Below are 14,630 nucleotides of genomic sequence, written 5' to 3'. Positions count from 1 at the left end.
CTTACCTCTTTTTGTGGATGCTTTGCTGTCCTTCTTCCTCCTTCTTAGGTACATTATGGCAGCCTGTTCTTGTGAAACAGGGCTCTTGTGCTCTATGTTATATAAACACAGAACAAAGAGGCCACCCAAATTATTTCTTTACCTTTTTTGACTGCAGATATTAGTGTTCTTGCATCGTTTTAGAATTAACTCCTCGTTAAGTAGATGGTATCTTTTTCCCTTTTTTTTTCAGATTTTTATATATCCAGATTTTACCCTAGTAAGTGTAATAATTGATGAGGAATATTTTTAAAAATTCTATTTTTTTCTGCAGTCAATGGGACATGCCTATCTGATGTCAGGGTGGAGAAGGCTTGGGACCAAAGTAGTTAAAATTGTAGTAACGTAATGAATTTCAAAATCAAGCAAGACTCAGTGTGGTCTTGTGAATACAACTGGGGAACATGTTTCCAGAAATCCTGATTTCTGTCCTGACTCTGTTTGAGAAAGAATCAAGGGAAAATAAGTGTTTCTTTCTTGGTTTGACAGCTTACACTTTTAAGTGCACTCATCCGAGAAGAAAGTGGAAGTAGAAAAAAATGTATGTGAATAATCGCATATCCTCATGAATTCACATGAGTTTATTATATCATTTTTCTTTGTTTAGGCCTTTTTTTCACATGAAGGCAGCCTGAGGGAACTTCAGAAGTCATTAGAAGACCTTAAAATACTGGGAAGACTGTCAGAAGAAACCGTCCCAGGAATACAGACACTCACTGCAGACTTTGAACAAAAGCTAGAAAAGGTTCAGCAAATTGTGGCCGATACTTCCACGGCGCTGCTGGCTCGTGCTGGGATAGGACAGGCACCTCAGAAAGGGTGGGTGGCTTGAGGGCACAATGTGTTGTAGCTTCATGGAAATCATTTATACAGCTAGATTTTGTGATAGTGTAAATGTGCTACCTAGTTCATTACTGTGGACAAACTGTACATTTAAACACTTAGTATTAAGTTTCGTGAACTAGCAAGTACAGTGTTGGATTGCCCTTCATCACAGCTGCAATGGTTTTAATCTTTGGCTGGGGTTTCTTTTTTCCCTTTGTATTTCATAATTTGTTCTTAAGCTGAAATTTCTTTTAAACTGTAGGAGCTCCATTATTGCTTCTGAGAATGGAGAAGAGCCTGGTTCTTCTCAAGAAGTCGATAACCTTTCGGTACAGGAGGTAAGAAATCCAGACTTACTGTTAAAGAACAGTGCTCTGTCAAAGGGAGATCACTGCCAAAAGGAAAAAGTGATTATTTCTCATACTATTTTCATTGTGATAGGACCTCAAGCCTATCACAGAAATCAAAACCCCCCTATACTTGTGAATGTAAATGAAATAAATATTAAAAATTAACGTGCAAGGAACAGCACTTGGCATCCCAAGGAGATGTGAGTCTCCAACCTTGCACGATATTTTGCTAAAAATGGTTTTCAGATGAGAGTCATGTGAGAAGCTGGGTTCATATTGAAATCTCCCATAGTGTCCCAGTAATTTGAACAAGTTTCAGAGGACAGAGGGAGGAAAAATAATGAAGACTTGGAGGTGTTTGTCTCTATCTGTGGAAAGAATGAATGAGCTGGCTGCAAGTATTCAGAAATTTGCTCTTTGGGGTCATGATTGAGTTTGAACACATCTTGTATTCATGAATGGTATCTCTCATCTCCTTTGGGACACATCAAGCAATTTCTTCCCTCAGAAGTTCACAGATGTCTGTTAGGCTTCACTGTGTTATTACACAGCATGATGTGGAGGTCGCTGTTAACCTTTTTATTTTTCCTTAGACCTCAAGACCTGCTGCAGATATAGTTTTGGAACCAGATGTGAAACATCACAATGGAGAAAGCTGTGCAGAGAAATTTGAGGAAGACAGTGATTTGGCCATACCAGCTTTATTAGAGAGGTAATTTTTAGAAAATAAAATAAATGTGTATCAGCAAATAATACTATGCTAAACATTCACAGATTAATTGAATATATCAAACATAGGGTACACTTTTGCTGTGCAGAATTCTATTCTTTTTCTACTACAGTTTGCTTAATATTTCTCTGTAATTGATAAGGAAGCACTGCAGCTGCTAAATGCTTCAAAGAGGAGGATTTTATAGCAAGAACACTTATAGCTGTAGAAGTTTTACTTCTGCTCTTTTCTTGGGCCAGAAAAATCTGTACCCCGCTTACTAATAACTTCAAATATTACAAGGTAAAAAAAAAGTGACAAGTTTTTAGACATTTTTACATTCATAAAATTGAATTTAGAGAATGCAGGCAGACATTCATACTTGAAAATTAGCCAGGTGAGCAATATCTCATCTCTTAATATGTCCTCATTTGTGCCCATTCATTTGGGACTTCATCAACATATGTATTTGCAATAGATTGTGCTTATTTTGCATGGTAATCTATTGGTCAGCAAGTCCCATAGCCTGCCATGTTCCATTAAATTAGAAGTAATATTCTCTCTGAAAGTGATTGCCTCTTTCTTTAGCTATAACATACAAAGAAGTAACCTGGAGGAACTGTTACAAATCAGCAGAGATAAAGTAGCATCTGGCTTTACTGATGAAATAAAGGGCACTTCATGCCTTCAGAATAAGCTGCTTGAACTACAGGTAAGTATTTGTCTTCTAAAAACATAGTTGGTGCCTAAATTGTTACTTTCTCATGTAGAGCCCTCACCTCTCTGTGTTTACATCTATTGCCAAGGGAAAAAGAGCATCCTTGTCACCAGGTTTATTAGAAGTGTGAGAGAAATCAAGGGTTTGGGTTTCAGCAGAACTGCATTCCTGCTTAGCAGTGGAGTTTTTCAAGTGTGGCTGAAAGAAGAAATTGGTGGCTCTTGGTTTGTTACCTGCAGGCTAAAATAGGTCTAATAGGGAAAAAAAACTACAGAGAGCAGCTTTTTCTGTTGGCAGGAGTTGTAAGTGATAGAAATGGTCAGGACTGGAGGAGTCAGCAGAGTTGAACCACCAAGTGGCAGTGGTGTATGTGTGGAATGGAACTTTTCCAGGACTTACAACTTGATTAGATTTGTGAGAACCTTAAGGGGATGACAAAGGGCACAGTATTGATGCTGGAGGGTTTATTACTGCAATTTTTCAAGGCCTTGCTTGAAAGGAGTACAAAGCTTAACTAGCATCTCAGAACTTGGTCCAGTTCTATATTTGGTTGGGTTTTTTTTCTTTTGAACATAGCTAAGTGGAGATATTTTCATTCTTGAAGTAAGAATAGCTGACCCATATTTATTGAATCCTTTATAAAAGGTAGCCAAGGCATACATCTGACATGGAAATTTTCATCATAAAAATTTGCTAGAGATTTGCATGCAGCTGAAAATGGAATCTTAAAGGGAAAAAAAGGCAATAGAAACTCCTACTTTCAGGTGGTATTTTCACTGTTTTTGTAAGAGCCTCTTGTGGCTGTAATTTTATGAACTGTCCAGTCTACTGAGAAAAACAATATCGTGTTAATGCAATTAGCACTGCTTATCTCTTAGGTGATAGAGAGTGAAATCAATTCTGGTTGGACACAGTTGGAAAACATCTCATCTACTTTAGAAAATCTTGGGGTTGAAGTGCAGCAGGCTGCTCTCTCTGAGAAAAGAAACAAGCTACAAGGAGAGTGGAAAGAGCTTCAGGATATTATAAGTACCAGGTATAAAATAACACTTTATGATATTAGCTAAGGAATAGTTCATTTTAACTAATGTGTGTGTTTTGAAGGGAATAGTGCATGTTACAGAAAATATCTGCAAATTTTTAACCTTTTTTAATTGCATAAAATTAAGTTTTTCTTAATTTTTCTTGGTTCATATGCACATGGCAGATAGTGTGAATCTCCCCAAGAAGCACAGAGCCAGATCTTTCTAACATCACTGTGCAATATTCCCATATGTTGCTGTTATTTCCTTTCATGTTCCGGTTAAATTCACAGCGATTCAAACTGCTTTTCTCATTAATGAAAGAAAAACTCCTTTGACCTCAGGAGGAGGAGGAGGATTAGATCTGTTAGACATTCAATTACATTATTTTTGTGGCTTTTTGTGCTGTAAAATGTAGAGTGACTTTTCTTGCTTGCCTTCCCAGTTCATGCTTTGTTACCTTTCTTGCAGAATGAACTCTTTAAGGACTGCTTTGGAAATTGTTTTGCCAATAGAAAATGAATCCATTCTTCTCTGTGAATTGGATCAGCAGCTGAAGAAAAAGGACATCCAGCAGTTTAATCTGATGAATAGTGATCTAGCTTATAGGGAACTGAAGGTAAGGGAGGATGCAGAGACCACACCCTAGCCAGAACAGGTTTTAATGTCTAGGAAGTAGAGAGTTTCATGGAATTTTCATTCAGGAGTTTGGGACTGCTGACAAGATTTCCTAAACCTTCTAAAATCTGTAACAGCATTTTACTGCCTTTGCTTTAAATGTCGTTCCTGTAGAGGCAGCCAGGGACCCTCAGTAGGTTCTGCTGTAAAAAAACATTATAATGAACATTTTCTCTTATGTTAGGACTTTCCTTTGATGCAGATTTGTGATGTTCTCACCTGCCTTATATCACTTTGTGGAGCCATATACACAGTGTGGTGTTAATTTGTGAGCTAATCTAAACTATCTATGTCACATCTGCTGAAGTATCTGAGCACACCTTGGGATGGCTTTGGAAGTTCTGCATGGATGCAGTAATTGTTCATTTGCTATCAGTGTCTAATGCCTAGGCCCTGGTCCATTAGGCAGGGTGAATATTGTTTTGTTCTTGGCTGAGCACACTGACAGCTACACAGGACTGAAAATTTGTGTTTGTCTACCCTTGGCTCTCCAGTGAAGCAGGGTTTAGGTCTCTCAAGCTGTAGGGCAGAGAGCCTGTGCACTCTTTGCCTGACCATTTTAGGCTGCACAGCTGGAGTTTCACAATACTGACACACTGCTCTTTGGGGGCTGTAACCAGAGAGCATACAGGCTGCACCAAGAGATTTTCAAATACATGTAAGTCTCCTGCAAAAGTATAACATGAAGAACTTAAAAGATGGCAGAGTAATAAATATCGCCATGCTTGCCTGTGCTCTGACTGATGTCCTGCTGTGAGAACCTGCTGCTTTCAGTGCCAGGACTCTCATCATCTTTCTCTCCTTCTTGTCTGATTGCTGCAAAAATTGCTGGGCTTTCAGTACTGCTGATCAAATTCCCTTTGTGTGGAATACCATTTTATTTGATTTTTTTTTGTTCTTTTTTCTTCCCTCCACTCAAGTCCAGAATAGGTTTTCCTTCAGAACCACCCTGTTTATCATACTTGTTTTGCTACTAGTATAATTTGGGTTTCAGTTGTAGGTTCACTTGAATGCCGGATATATGTTTTTTTTCACTCGCTAACACTGTTGGTCATTCTCTCAATTTCAGGAGCTACAGAGATCCATATTAAATCAGATTGAAGTGTGCAAACAGTTGGAACACCTAGATAGTTCAGCAAGGGATGAATTTAATCCAATAGACCTGCAGGCTGCAAGTAAAATTATGATTTACTATCAAAACCAGCTTGAAGAAATGAGCAATAAAATGCAGATCCGCGAGACAGTCCTTAAAGATCTGGAAGCTTTTATGGCCTCATTGAGGAAGATTCAGTCTTCCATCAAATGTCTCACAGATCCCTCAGGTCAGCCTGAAATACAGGGAAAAACTTTGAGAGAGGCTGCACAAGAAGTTTCTCACATGGCAGAAGAGGCCAAACATTTGGATGAACGCCTGAAAACTGTTGATATCTGTTTGGAAGATGCTGAATGTGGGAGAAAGACTTGCTGTGAAAACCTTGTTCTGACTTTATCTGAAAAGCTAAATACGATTTATGATCCCCCAAGTGAACAGGTGCTTACAGAAGAAAAAGACTTGTATGAGATTTTTTCCAGAAAAAACAGTGAACTCCTTAAAAACATTCAGGATCTACGTGACAGAATTAACAAAATAGGCTTGAAGGATCCAACAATTCCAGCTATTCAGAAAAGGTGATTTCTTATTTAAAGCTCTTTTTATTTCATAATTTCAGTCAAGTCAGCCTGTGACCCCTTCGAGGGCCCCTTCAGAGCACTGAAATTTTAAGTATCTGTGGAGCGTTGACAGAAACTGTGGATGTAGTTTTGTTTGTTCCATCGCAGCCTAAATAAGGAAGCCTTCTCCATTTTTTCTTTTCTTTTGAGTTGCTCTCTATGTGTATGTTTGAAGCACTGAGGAAGGAAAAATAGGAGGAGATTGATTGTTGTGATCTTAGTTTTCAGCAAGAAAACTGTCAAAGAGGGAGATGGGTCCCCTTGCTGTGCACTGATGGACCTGATCTGAAACTCTGCAGTGTAAGAAAGACAGAATACACTTACCTTTTAATACAAACTAATTCACTGTGTTCATACAGACCAAGTTGCCTTTTAAGATTTTGGATTACCTTCTCAAAGAGCTAAGGTCAGCATAACTCATCTGAAGGCCTGTGTCAAATTATGTGAACTGAAGATCAAATTAGACTTCTTATGATGTCATTTAATATAGCATGTGGAGCTCACGATGAATTTCTAGGGAACTTAATAATTACATTGTGAACCATATCAAAGAATTACTTTAATATAAGTCTGTATTTCATTTTTTTCTAATAAAGGATAAAATCATTAACAGAATTGGAAAAGGAATTGGACTGTGCTGCTGTTGAAATGAAACCTATGCAAGAAATTGCTAATAAGCTCCCACAGATCAATGAGGAAAAAGCAGAGGAAGCAAATGAGCAGTGCAGAGCTACAGAGAGGTTATGGGAGGATACAAAGCTCTTGCTTGCTGAATGGTAAGGAGAAAAGCTACATTTTAAAGTAATATTGTACAAGTAAGAAGTTTGCTTTTAAAATCAAACAACAAAAAAACCTTAGACCTTTCTTTAAAATAAATGAAATATTGATACAGTAGAAATAGTTACCATTATGATGGTGTAAACTATCACTAAACCAAGAATTGCACATCAAAGTTTGCAGCCAAAGCTCATGAATTTTGTATATTTTTAAGGCATCTCAGTCTCATAATTTAGCAACGAAGTGTTGGACTTAATTGGTATCCCACAGAAAAACCTGGCTGCTGCTGGGAATGAGGTGTCTTCTGTATTTGCTATGAGTTTCATGCCAGCACATTCAAAAAGAAAAGTCAAACTGAAACAAAGGGAAGAGGACAGCTGGGAAAACAGTCTCTTATGCAGGAAAAGACTAATGGAGTTTGGTTTGATAAGTCTGTGCAAGTGGGGACTGGGAAAAGCTATGATTGATCACCCAGGGCATCTGCCCTTCCATTATGTTGTTTGAAGATGCCTAGAGGCTTTGCATGGACTGACACAGTTCTGGTTAATTCTCATGGCATGCACAGTGTCAGTGGGAATAATCTGTTTTCATATCCCGCTGAAGGCTGTCCTGAAGTGGCATCTCCCACTGTCCACCACCCAAACTGTTGTGATATCTGCTGCAAACTGTATTTCAGTGTACTGGTGTCTGAGCTCACCTTTCAGGTGGAGAGTATCATATTAACAGAACTGCTCAGGTCTCATCACAGTTAGATGTTGAATCAGAAGCATGTGATGTTGAATGGCATTTCTGATTCCAAAAACTGCCTGAGTACCACACTAGGTATCACACAGTATTGCAGGCTTTATGACTGGTACAGTTCATCACCCCTTTTCTCACGTTTGAATATAGAAGGAAGCAGATAAGAGGTTCAGGCTGCAGTTTAATGTTTAGGGCATAAATAATAGGTCTCTTTTTAACAGCCAGGAGCAGTGTGCAAGGGTTCTGGAGCTCCTGAAGCAATACCAGAGCTGCAAAACGAATCTGACCAGCATCATCCAGAAACAGGAGATTGTGCTTTCACAGCAAACTTCTTACATGGGGAAGGAGAATTTGAACAGACTAATAACAAAGGTGAGTAACAAGAACTTAGTGGAAAGAAAAACCTTTCTTGGGAGCATTCACATGTGGGGTTGTCCTTGTACCCTCAACCTTTAGGGCAGATGTTAAGGCCTTGCTTTCACTTTGGCTTCCAAAATACATTTAGGGACCCTATACCCTTATTTTGTTTTAAGTTGATTTAAGTCTGTTTTTGCTTAATGAATCAAGGTTTTGTTAAATGAGAGTGATTTAAAAAAACTCCGAACCCCATGGAAGAACTGTGATCTAGTATGAAAATGGGATGAAGTCCTGTTGTTTTTGCGCCAAGCTGCCTTTGATAGCACTTAAACATTTACAGTAGCTTTTACATTACTTGATGAGGTACTCATACTGAACAAGCATACTGGACAGCCCCTTGTTTAGTTTGAAGATTTTCTCCTTTTCAGATGAAAATTTGACAGCCAGCTTCTTGGCTAAATGAATACAACCACTGGGTATAGTTGGATTAGGGGAAGAGCAGCATGTCCATCATGACCATTTTACTGTACAGGTTTCACATTTCCTGGCTGGGTTATAAAACTGCTTGTTCAGATCCTATTTTTAGGCTTTCTGATGAGGCGTCACCTATATCATTCAGGAACGTTTCTCTTAGGCAGTGCCTGGGATGGTTAAATTTAAGAAGGACTGTAAGTGGTTTCTTCCCTCAGGCAATGGGATGGTGTCTGTGTGTTCCACCTCCCTTTAGCTGAGGCAGGGTTTCTTCTTGGTTCCACCAGTGAGACTTCTGGCACTTCATACCACATGGGCTCCTGCTGCAGGGGAGATTGCCTGCATATCCCAGCCCCTGCTTGTATGGAGACCCCTCTCTGGTAACAGCCCTTCCTCCTCACACTGAATTTTGCAATTCCTACTCTCAGAATCTCTGAATGCTCTGAAATTGCTGTGGCACAGTGCAGTCACTTCCTTGAGTGCTGATGATTTGTTATTTAGGATTATATAAAATAATAGCAGAGAAGGTCCTCTACCTTGTTCTGGTTTGTGAGAGCTACTCTGCCGTCCCTCCCCTGAGCTCAGCAGCTGGCAGTGTCAGTGTGGGAAGATGTAATTTCCCAGAACGTCTCTGGGAAACAAGGAGAGCTGCTAGTATCAAAGTGCCTAGCGCTAGAGGTCAGTGTTTCCTTTCCAGGAAGCTTCCATGTTGTTTGTAAACACTGACATTCCAAGTAAACACAAAGGAGCAGTTTAGTGTTTAAACAGAAAAAAGGAAAAAACGATGTTTCAGTTTCTGGCAGTGACATATTTGATGATGTCTGTGTTTAAGTAGGATTTAAGCTTCTTTTTTTTTAAATAGTTCAAAACCTGGGGATCAGAATGCCAGCTCGTATTTTTTAGACTTGTAATAGTGTCTCAGATGATTATGTTGTGCATTGTTTCTCTCTGTAACCGAGGTTCTGTGTATGGATGTATAGTCCCCTTGGATCTTGCACTTATGACTTTTAAAGCAAACTGTTATTTTGGCTCTCTTAGAAATAAATTATCCATAGTTCCCACTCAGCTGTTTTGCAGCCAATAACAGAATGATATGGATTTCTAGCAGGGAAATGCTCCTGTCGGTGTGACAGGGTTATAACAACACAGGATGCATTCCTAGTCTCACCATAGTGTACAAAATAGATTATTTTGTGTAATGCTGTTGTTTCTCTAAGCTGAAAAGAACTGCACATCAGGTAAAATTGTTTTGCTGAATAAACAGTCATAAGCAAACATGCTCGTAAATATCCACGTGGTCTGTTTCACAGATTGAAGAGGCAAAAGAAGAATTTAATGATCACTCTGAAGATGTAGACAAAATAAATCAGATCTGCAAAAACCTGCAATTCCAGCTGAATAAAATGAGAAGCTTTGAGGAGCCTCCGTTCGAGAATGAGGCTAACGTTATTGTGGACAGATGGCTGGATGTATGTAAAAAGTAAATTATCAGGGTGGTCTTATCTGTTATGCATTATAGTAATTGATTCTGACACGGGTGTAATATTTGGAATAAATTAAGTCCAGTATGGCAGAGATTCTTAAGAGATAAATCCAAGTGTTTACCAGAGCAAAGCTTGCAGAGTGTCCACTGGTGTAATGTTTCTGATCTCTCAGGTGCTTTATATTGTGGGTACTCCTTGGCAGTAAATAATTCTAGGAAATGCAAAAAGGCAATATTTGTGCTTTTTGCATGAATCTGTAAGCTTCCATTACAACTTCTGTGGATTTAGACTTCGGAGACAATCTGGAAAATGAAAATGCCGGTGCTTTTGGTGAGAAATGTTTGCCACTGTCGATCTAAGCAGTGCATCAATACTGAGATTAGATGGTATTTACTGGGGGTAGATAAACATTAATGAGCAAGGCTCCTTCCTAAACCTGCCTTAAAACTGGCAAGCTGCTGTTGTGATTGGTATGTTTGGTGACATGTGTGGCAGGGATTTAAATATCTTCTCCATGACCAGTTCACTGTGAAGGCACGAGATATTTTTTCCCCTTTGCTGCACTTGTTTTTGTGGGTGTTTTCATCTCGCTCTGATTTTTATTGTTCTGCTTTTGCTTTTAGAATATAACTCAGCATTTTTGAAATCTGTGTGTGTTTTCTATCAATCTCCTGGTAGATCAATGAAAAGACTGAAAACTACTGTGATAATTTGGGAAGAGCTCAGGCTTTGTGGGACAAACTTCTAAGTTTATCTGGCACAATTGAGGCTTGGGCAAATGCAGAGCTCAAGAACACAGAAGATCGTTGCCTGACCGAAGAGGACCTCACGCAGTTGAAGGTAATTCGAATAGATATTTTTTACCCTTCATTTATACAGTAATGATATGGACTTTGGACTATAAACATGAACATTGCCTAGGAATATCAGCACTGGAAAAGCAGAGGAAGTTGTAACATTTGCAGTTGTATCTGCACAGGTAGTTTCACTGAAGATATTGCCTGTCATTGGGGATACAGGTCTTGGAGACTAATGCATAGATAGTATATATGTGTGCTAAATTGTTCTCAGTCAGTGCAGCACTGCAAATACTCCTTTAGACTAGAAAACCCCCTCATTCATTTGTGCTGTACAAATATAAGCAAAGAGAAGGCCTGGAAAGCTTGAACCTGGAGTGCAGTGGTGCACATATTTCCATATGCATAGAGAAGAAAGGGAAGAGTGTGTCTAGGATAATGATTAGTTTTCTAGGTAGAAATTGCCAGTCAGTGAAGATACTGGAGCATCAGAAACAGCTGGGCAACACACAATTCAGGAAGAGGTTGCAGAGGTGGTTTGTTTTCTCCTTGTCCCACTGTGCTCCCCAGTGTAACTTAATGCAGCCTTAGCAGTGTCTGGCTGCTGGGGGTCTCCAAGGGCTGCACACAGGCAGACATCAGCGGAGCCTGGGCTGCCCATGCCCTTTTAGCACAGATTATAGCATTAATTCTTGATATCAGAGTGCAGTTGGGTGTAAAAACACATGCACTGGGCCTGTAGCATTGAAGAGCTTCACAAACAGGGGAAAATATTTTAATTTCTGACTTTAGAGCCATAATGGACCAGTTGTGCTACTTCGTTGTGGTTATAACCGGTGTCTACTAAACCAAAATAATTTCCTGCTTAAGTGGGGTTGAGACATATATCTAGCCTGTATCCACTTGTTTGAAAATATGCAGGCAGTTTTTTCTCAGTGTTTACAAGCTACTGATGCCCTGGTTTTTATTATGCTTATTTGCAGCTTTCCTCCTACTGTTAGCACTGCTCATTTGTTTTAATTTGCAGAGCAGGAAAATGCCAAGGTGTTCTTTGTGTATGGATCTTCACAGGGAAACAGTGGTATATCCACTCTGCCGCGGTGGACATTTTGTCACATTATCAATGTGTTTACCAGTGTATTGTTAGAATACCTGGGGTAGTTTAGGTCCCTGAAGGCTCCAGCAAAAAGGCACCAGCTGGAAACTGCATTTAAGAGCCATTTTGTAGCCTGGAAGCTGCTCAAGTCCGGCATGATGTGACTGTGCCCCCGGAGTGACTCTGCTCGTGCTTAGGAAGGGCTGTGCTGGAGGTGGCTACGCTGAGGTTACTCCACTGCCTCTGTGTGAGAGGGTAATTCTCAAAGGAAGCGGGAGAAGAGGGCAAGAGAGAGACAAACCACGTTCCCATGAGCTACTATAAAAGCAAAGTACGAGAGAAAATAAACCCGGCGCATTGGTATTTTTGTAAAATGATTTCAAGTGCAGAGGGCATCAGGTTCCTTTATCACTTAATTATTATTCTTTTTTTTTTTGTTGATCCTGAAACATCTGTTAATTACAAAAAAAACTCCAACTGTTACAATGTGTATCATGTTACATAGGGTTGAAACCCGGAGTCCTTTGTGACTGCCCAGCAGAGCGCTGGTGCATGTGTTTTCAAGAAACCTGTCACAAAAGACGAGTAATGAATTATTTGACTGTGTATTTAAAGATAATTTCAATATAAACAGTGTGAGAAAAGTGCTGCTTTCTCCTGTGGCCTGCATGCAAATGCAGACTCTTTTCAGGGCTGCAGCGCGTTTTGATAGTTGCTTGTACAGAGACTGTAAAGGAATGCTTTGGCCTGAGGGAGTTTGGAATATTGATCTGGGGTTATGAGATAATGTGATTATCCTGTTCATAAGTTGAAGTTGGCATTTTACCTTCATATTAATGACTTGTTCCAAAATCCATTCAAATGGGTAGAGGTCTTTTAATATACAGAGGACTTATATTTAAAAAGTGCTTACAGTGTGTGTTATATTTTATCCCATCCATACCAAAGTGTGATCCATACCATCATTGGGATGTCAGTTCTTGACTTTGTCTGTAACATCTGAGAATATCCCTTTAAACAAAAGCAGCAAGAAATGAATGAAAAATTAAGATTATTTTCCTGCAAATTTACTTGAAGCAAAATAATTGAAATTGTTAAATTTATGCTAGATTTGCCTTAACGACTGTTTTGCCTGAGAAATATAGAATTTTTCTGACTCTAATACGAAAGAATATTTATGTTGCTAAAATGAAAATCAGGAAATGGATGAGTTGTCACAGCTCTACGTGCCAAAATGCAGAATCAGGATATTTTAATGTAATTTTTCTAACAGAAACATGGAAATGTAATTTTTGGGGAGGGAAAACACAGTCACCAATGTGTTTTTTACACCTTTAGGCATGCTTACGAGTCCAGGAGCAGAAGCTCCAGAAATTTGACAACACGGTGGCTGAGATAGAAGAACTTCTGAATAGTAATGAACCTCCACTGGAGCTGCAGGTATGAAGAAGCTTTTACAGCTGGCATGTCATTACTCATTACTGCAGCCCTGCTTCAGTATTGTCTTTGCCACACTAATTCCTTGGTTTGACTTAAATCTACCCAAAGAGTTTTGGAGGCATTTTGTTGGCTATGAGCAGTGGCATTTTGTTTGTTGTCTGTCTCAAGCTGTTAGAACCAAACCTGTCATTTTAAACACAAAGACCTCTGTCACTTCTGTGCCTTGTTGGGATTTACACCTGACCCAGTTGTTTTGCCTCTGCTGAAAGAGGCCAATATCAGTGATATCTGACCAGCAACAAGGCCCAATGGACCTCATCATCCTTTTGTGCTAACTTCACACAGCAAAGAATAAATCCTCCTCCACTGTTCAAGACCACGGTAGCCCTGCTTTGATCCTGTAGCAGTTCCCTAAGCATCCGCTTACAGTGTCTCTCAGATGCACCTTGAGCTTGACCCTGTTGGGCTATTTCTGTGTTTATCCTCAGCAGGCAGTGAACTCAGAGGAGTTTCACTGGGTAAAGTGATCTAAGGAGCTTAGGAAAGGACTCAGCAACCTTGTGCTGTGCACCCTGTGCTCCTTGGGAACACCAGATGCCCTGAGTCCCTGAGGTGGTGTTTCAGTGTGTGGCCGTGATCCCACTGAGTTCCTGCCTCGTGCAAATCAGTGAGAGCCTTAAGGATGAGGTTAAGGACCTGTTGCTCCTTAGTGAATAGTCTCCAGCCACAGCTCCCCACTTCTCTGCTGCCCTTGCCTGTTTTTTGGGTCACTGTGGGGAATTTGCCCTGATGGAATCACTGCAGGGAGGTGTGCTACAGAGAAAGCTGCCACCTTCTTTTTCATGGCAGCTGAAGAGAATATAAGGCCTTAATCAAACCCAGAGTAGACACTGGAGTAGACCAACAAATAAATTTGTTAATAAAGCAGCACCAGTACATATGCTAATAAAGACAGACTGAGATTATTTGTCCTCAGAAAAGCAGGGCTTAAATACTATTATTTTTCAGTCTGTGGAGTGAGAGGGGAAACAAATTGGAACAAACTGTGATTGAAATGTCTGGACTTTGGATAAATTTAATTTCTTTTTATGTCTATCATGGATTTTTGTAATATGCTAGGAATTTAATCCAGTATAATTTATGTATGTTTGTTTCCAATTTTAAGGTCATCAGATCATCTGTTGTGCAAAAAATGGAGCTAATAAAAGAGCTCTTGTCGACAAAGCGAGGGACCAGTGAACTCACCGTGAACACAGCAGAACTGAAAGGAGACCTTGATCTGGCCAAGACACAGATTGGAATGACTGAATCACTTTTAAAAGCTTTATCTCCTTCGGACACCTTAGAGATCTTTACTAAATTAGAGGTAGTGTGCCAAAATTATGTATATTTAATTAATTTTGTTCATTATTTTTC

At 39.6% G+C, this 14,630-nt stretch overlaps 1 protein-coding gene across 1 annotated transcript in view; it reads left to right on the top strand.

Annotated features, from left to right (window-relative positions):
- The window catches only part of SYNE2 (spectrin repeat containing nuclear envelope protein 2), a 181,335-nt gene that overhangs the window by 47,113 nt on the left and 119,592 nt on the right, over positions 1-14,630 (top strand). Inside the window, exons 23-35 of the mRNA XM_027674160.1 lie at positions 647-858; positions 1,127-1,202; positions 1,808-1,926; positions 2,512-2,635; positions 3,520-3,677; positions 4,135-4,282; positions 5,411-6,009; positions 6,648-6,827; positions 7,791-7,941; positions 9,708-9,866; positions 10,560-10,721; positions 13,113-13,214; positions 14,380-14,580. Coding sequence (XP_027529961.1) covers positions 647-858; positions 1,127-1,202; positions 1,808-1,926; positions 2,512-2,635; positions 3,520-3,677; positions 4,135-4,282; positions 5,411-6,009; positions 6,648-6,827; positions 7,791-7,941; positions 9,708-9,866; positions 10,560-10,721; positions 13,113-13,214; positions 14,380-14,580 — 2,391 coding nt within the window. The remainder of the gene's footprint in view (positions 1-646; positions 859-1,126; positions 1,203-1,807; positions 1,927-2,511; positions 2,636-3,519; positions 3,678-4,134; positions 4,283-5,410; positions 6,010-6,647; positions 6,828-7,790; positions 7,942-9,707; positions 9,867-10,559; positions 10,722-13,112; positions 13,215-14,379; positions 14,581-14,630) is intronic.

This window comes from Neopelma chrysocephalum, unplaced genomic scaffold (assembly GCF_003984885.1).
Source record: "Neopelma chrysocephalum unplaced genomic scaffold, ASM398488v2 Primary Assembly neopelma1_24, whole genome shotgun sequence".
Taxonomy (NCBI): Eukaryota; Metazoa; Chordata; class Aves; order Passeriformes; family Pipridae; genus Neopelma; species Neopelma chrysocephalum.
Note: the sequence above shows the minus strand (reverse complement) of the source record. Positions and strands in the feature narration are given on the sequence as shown.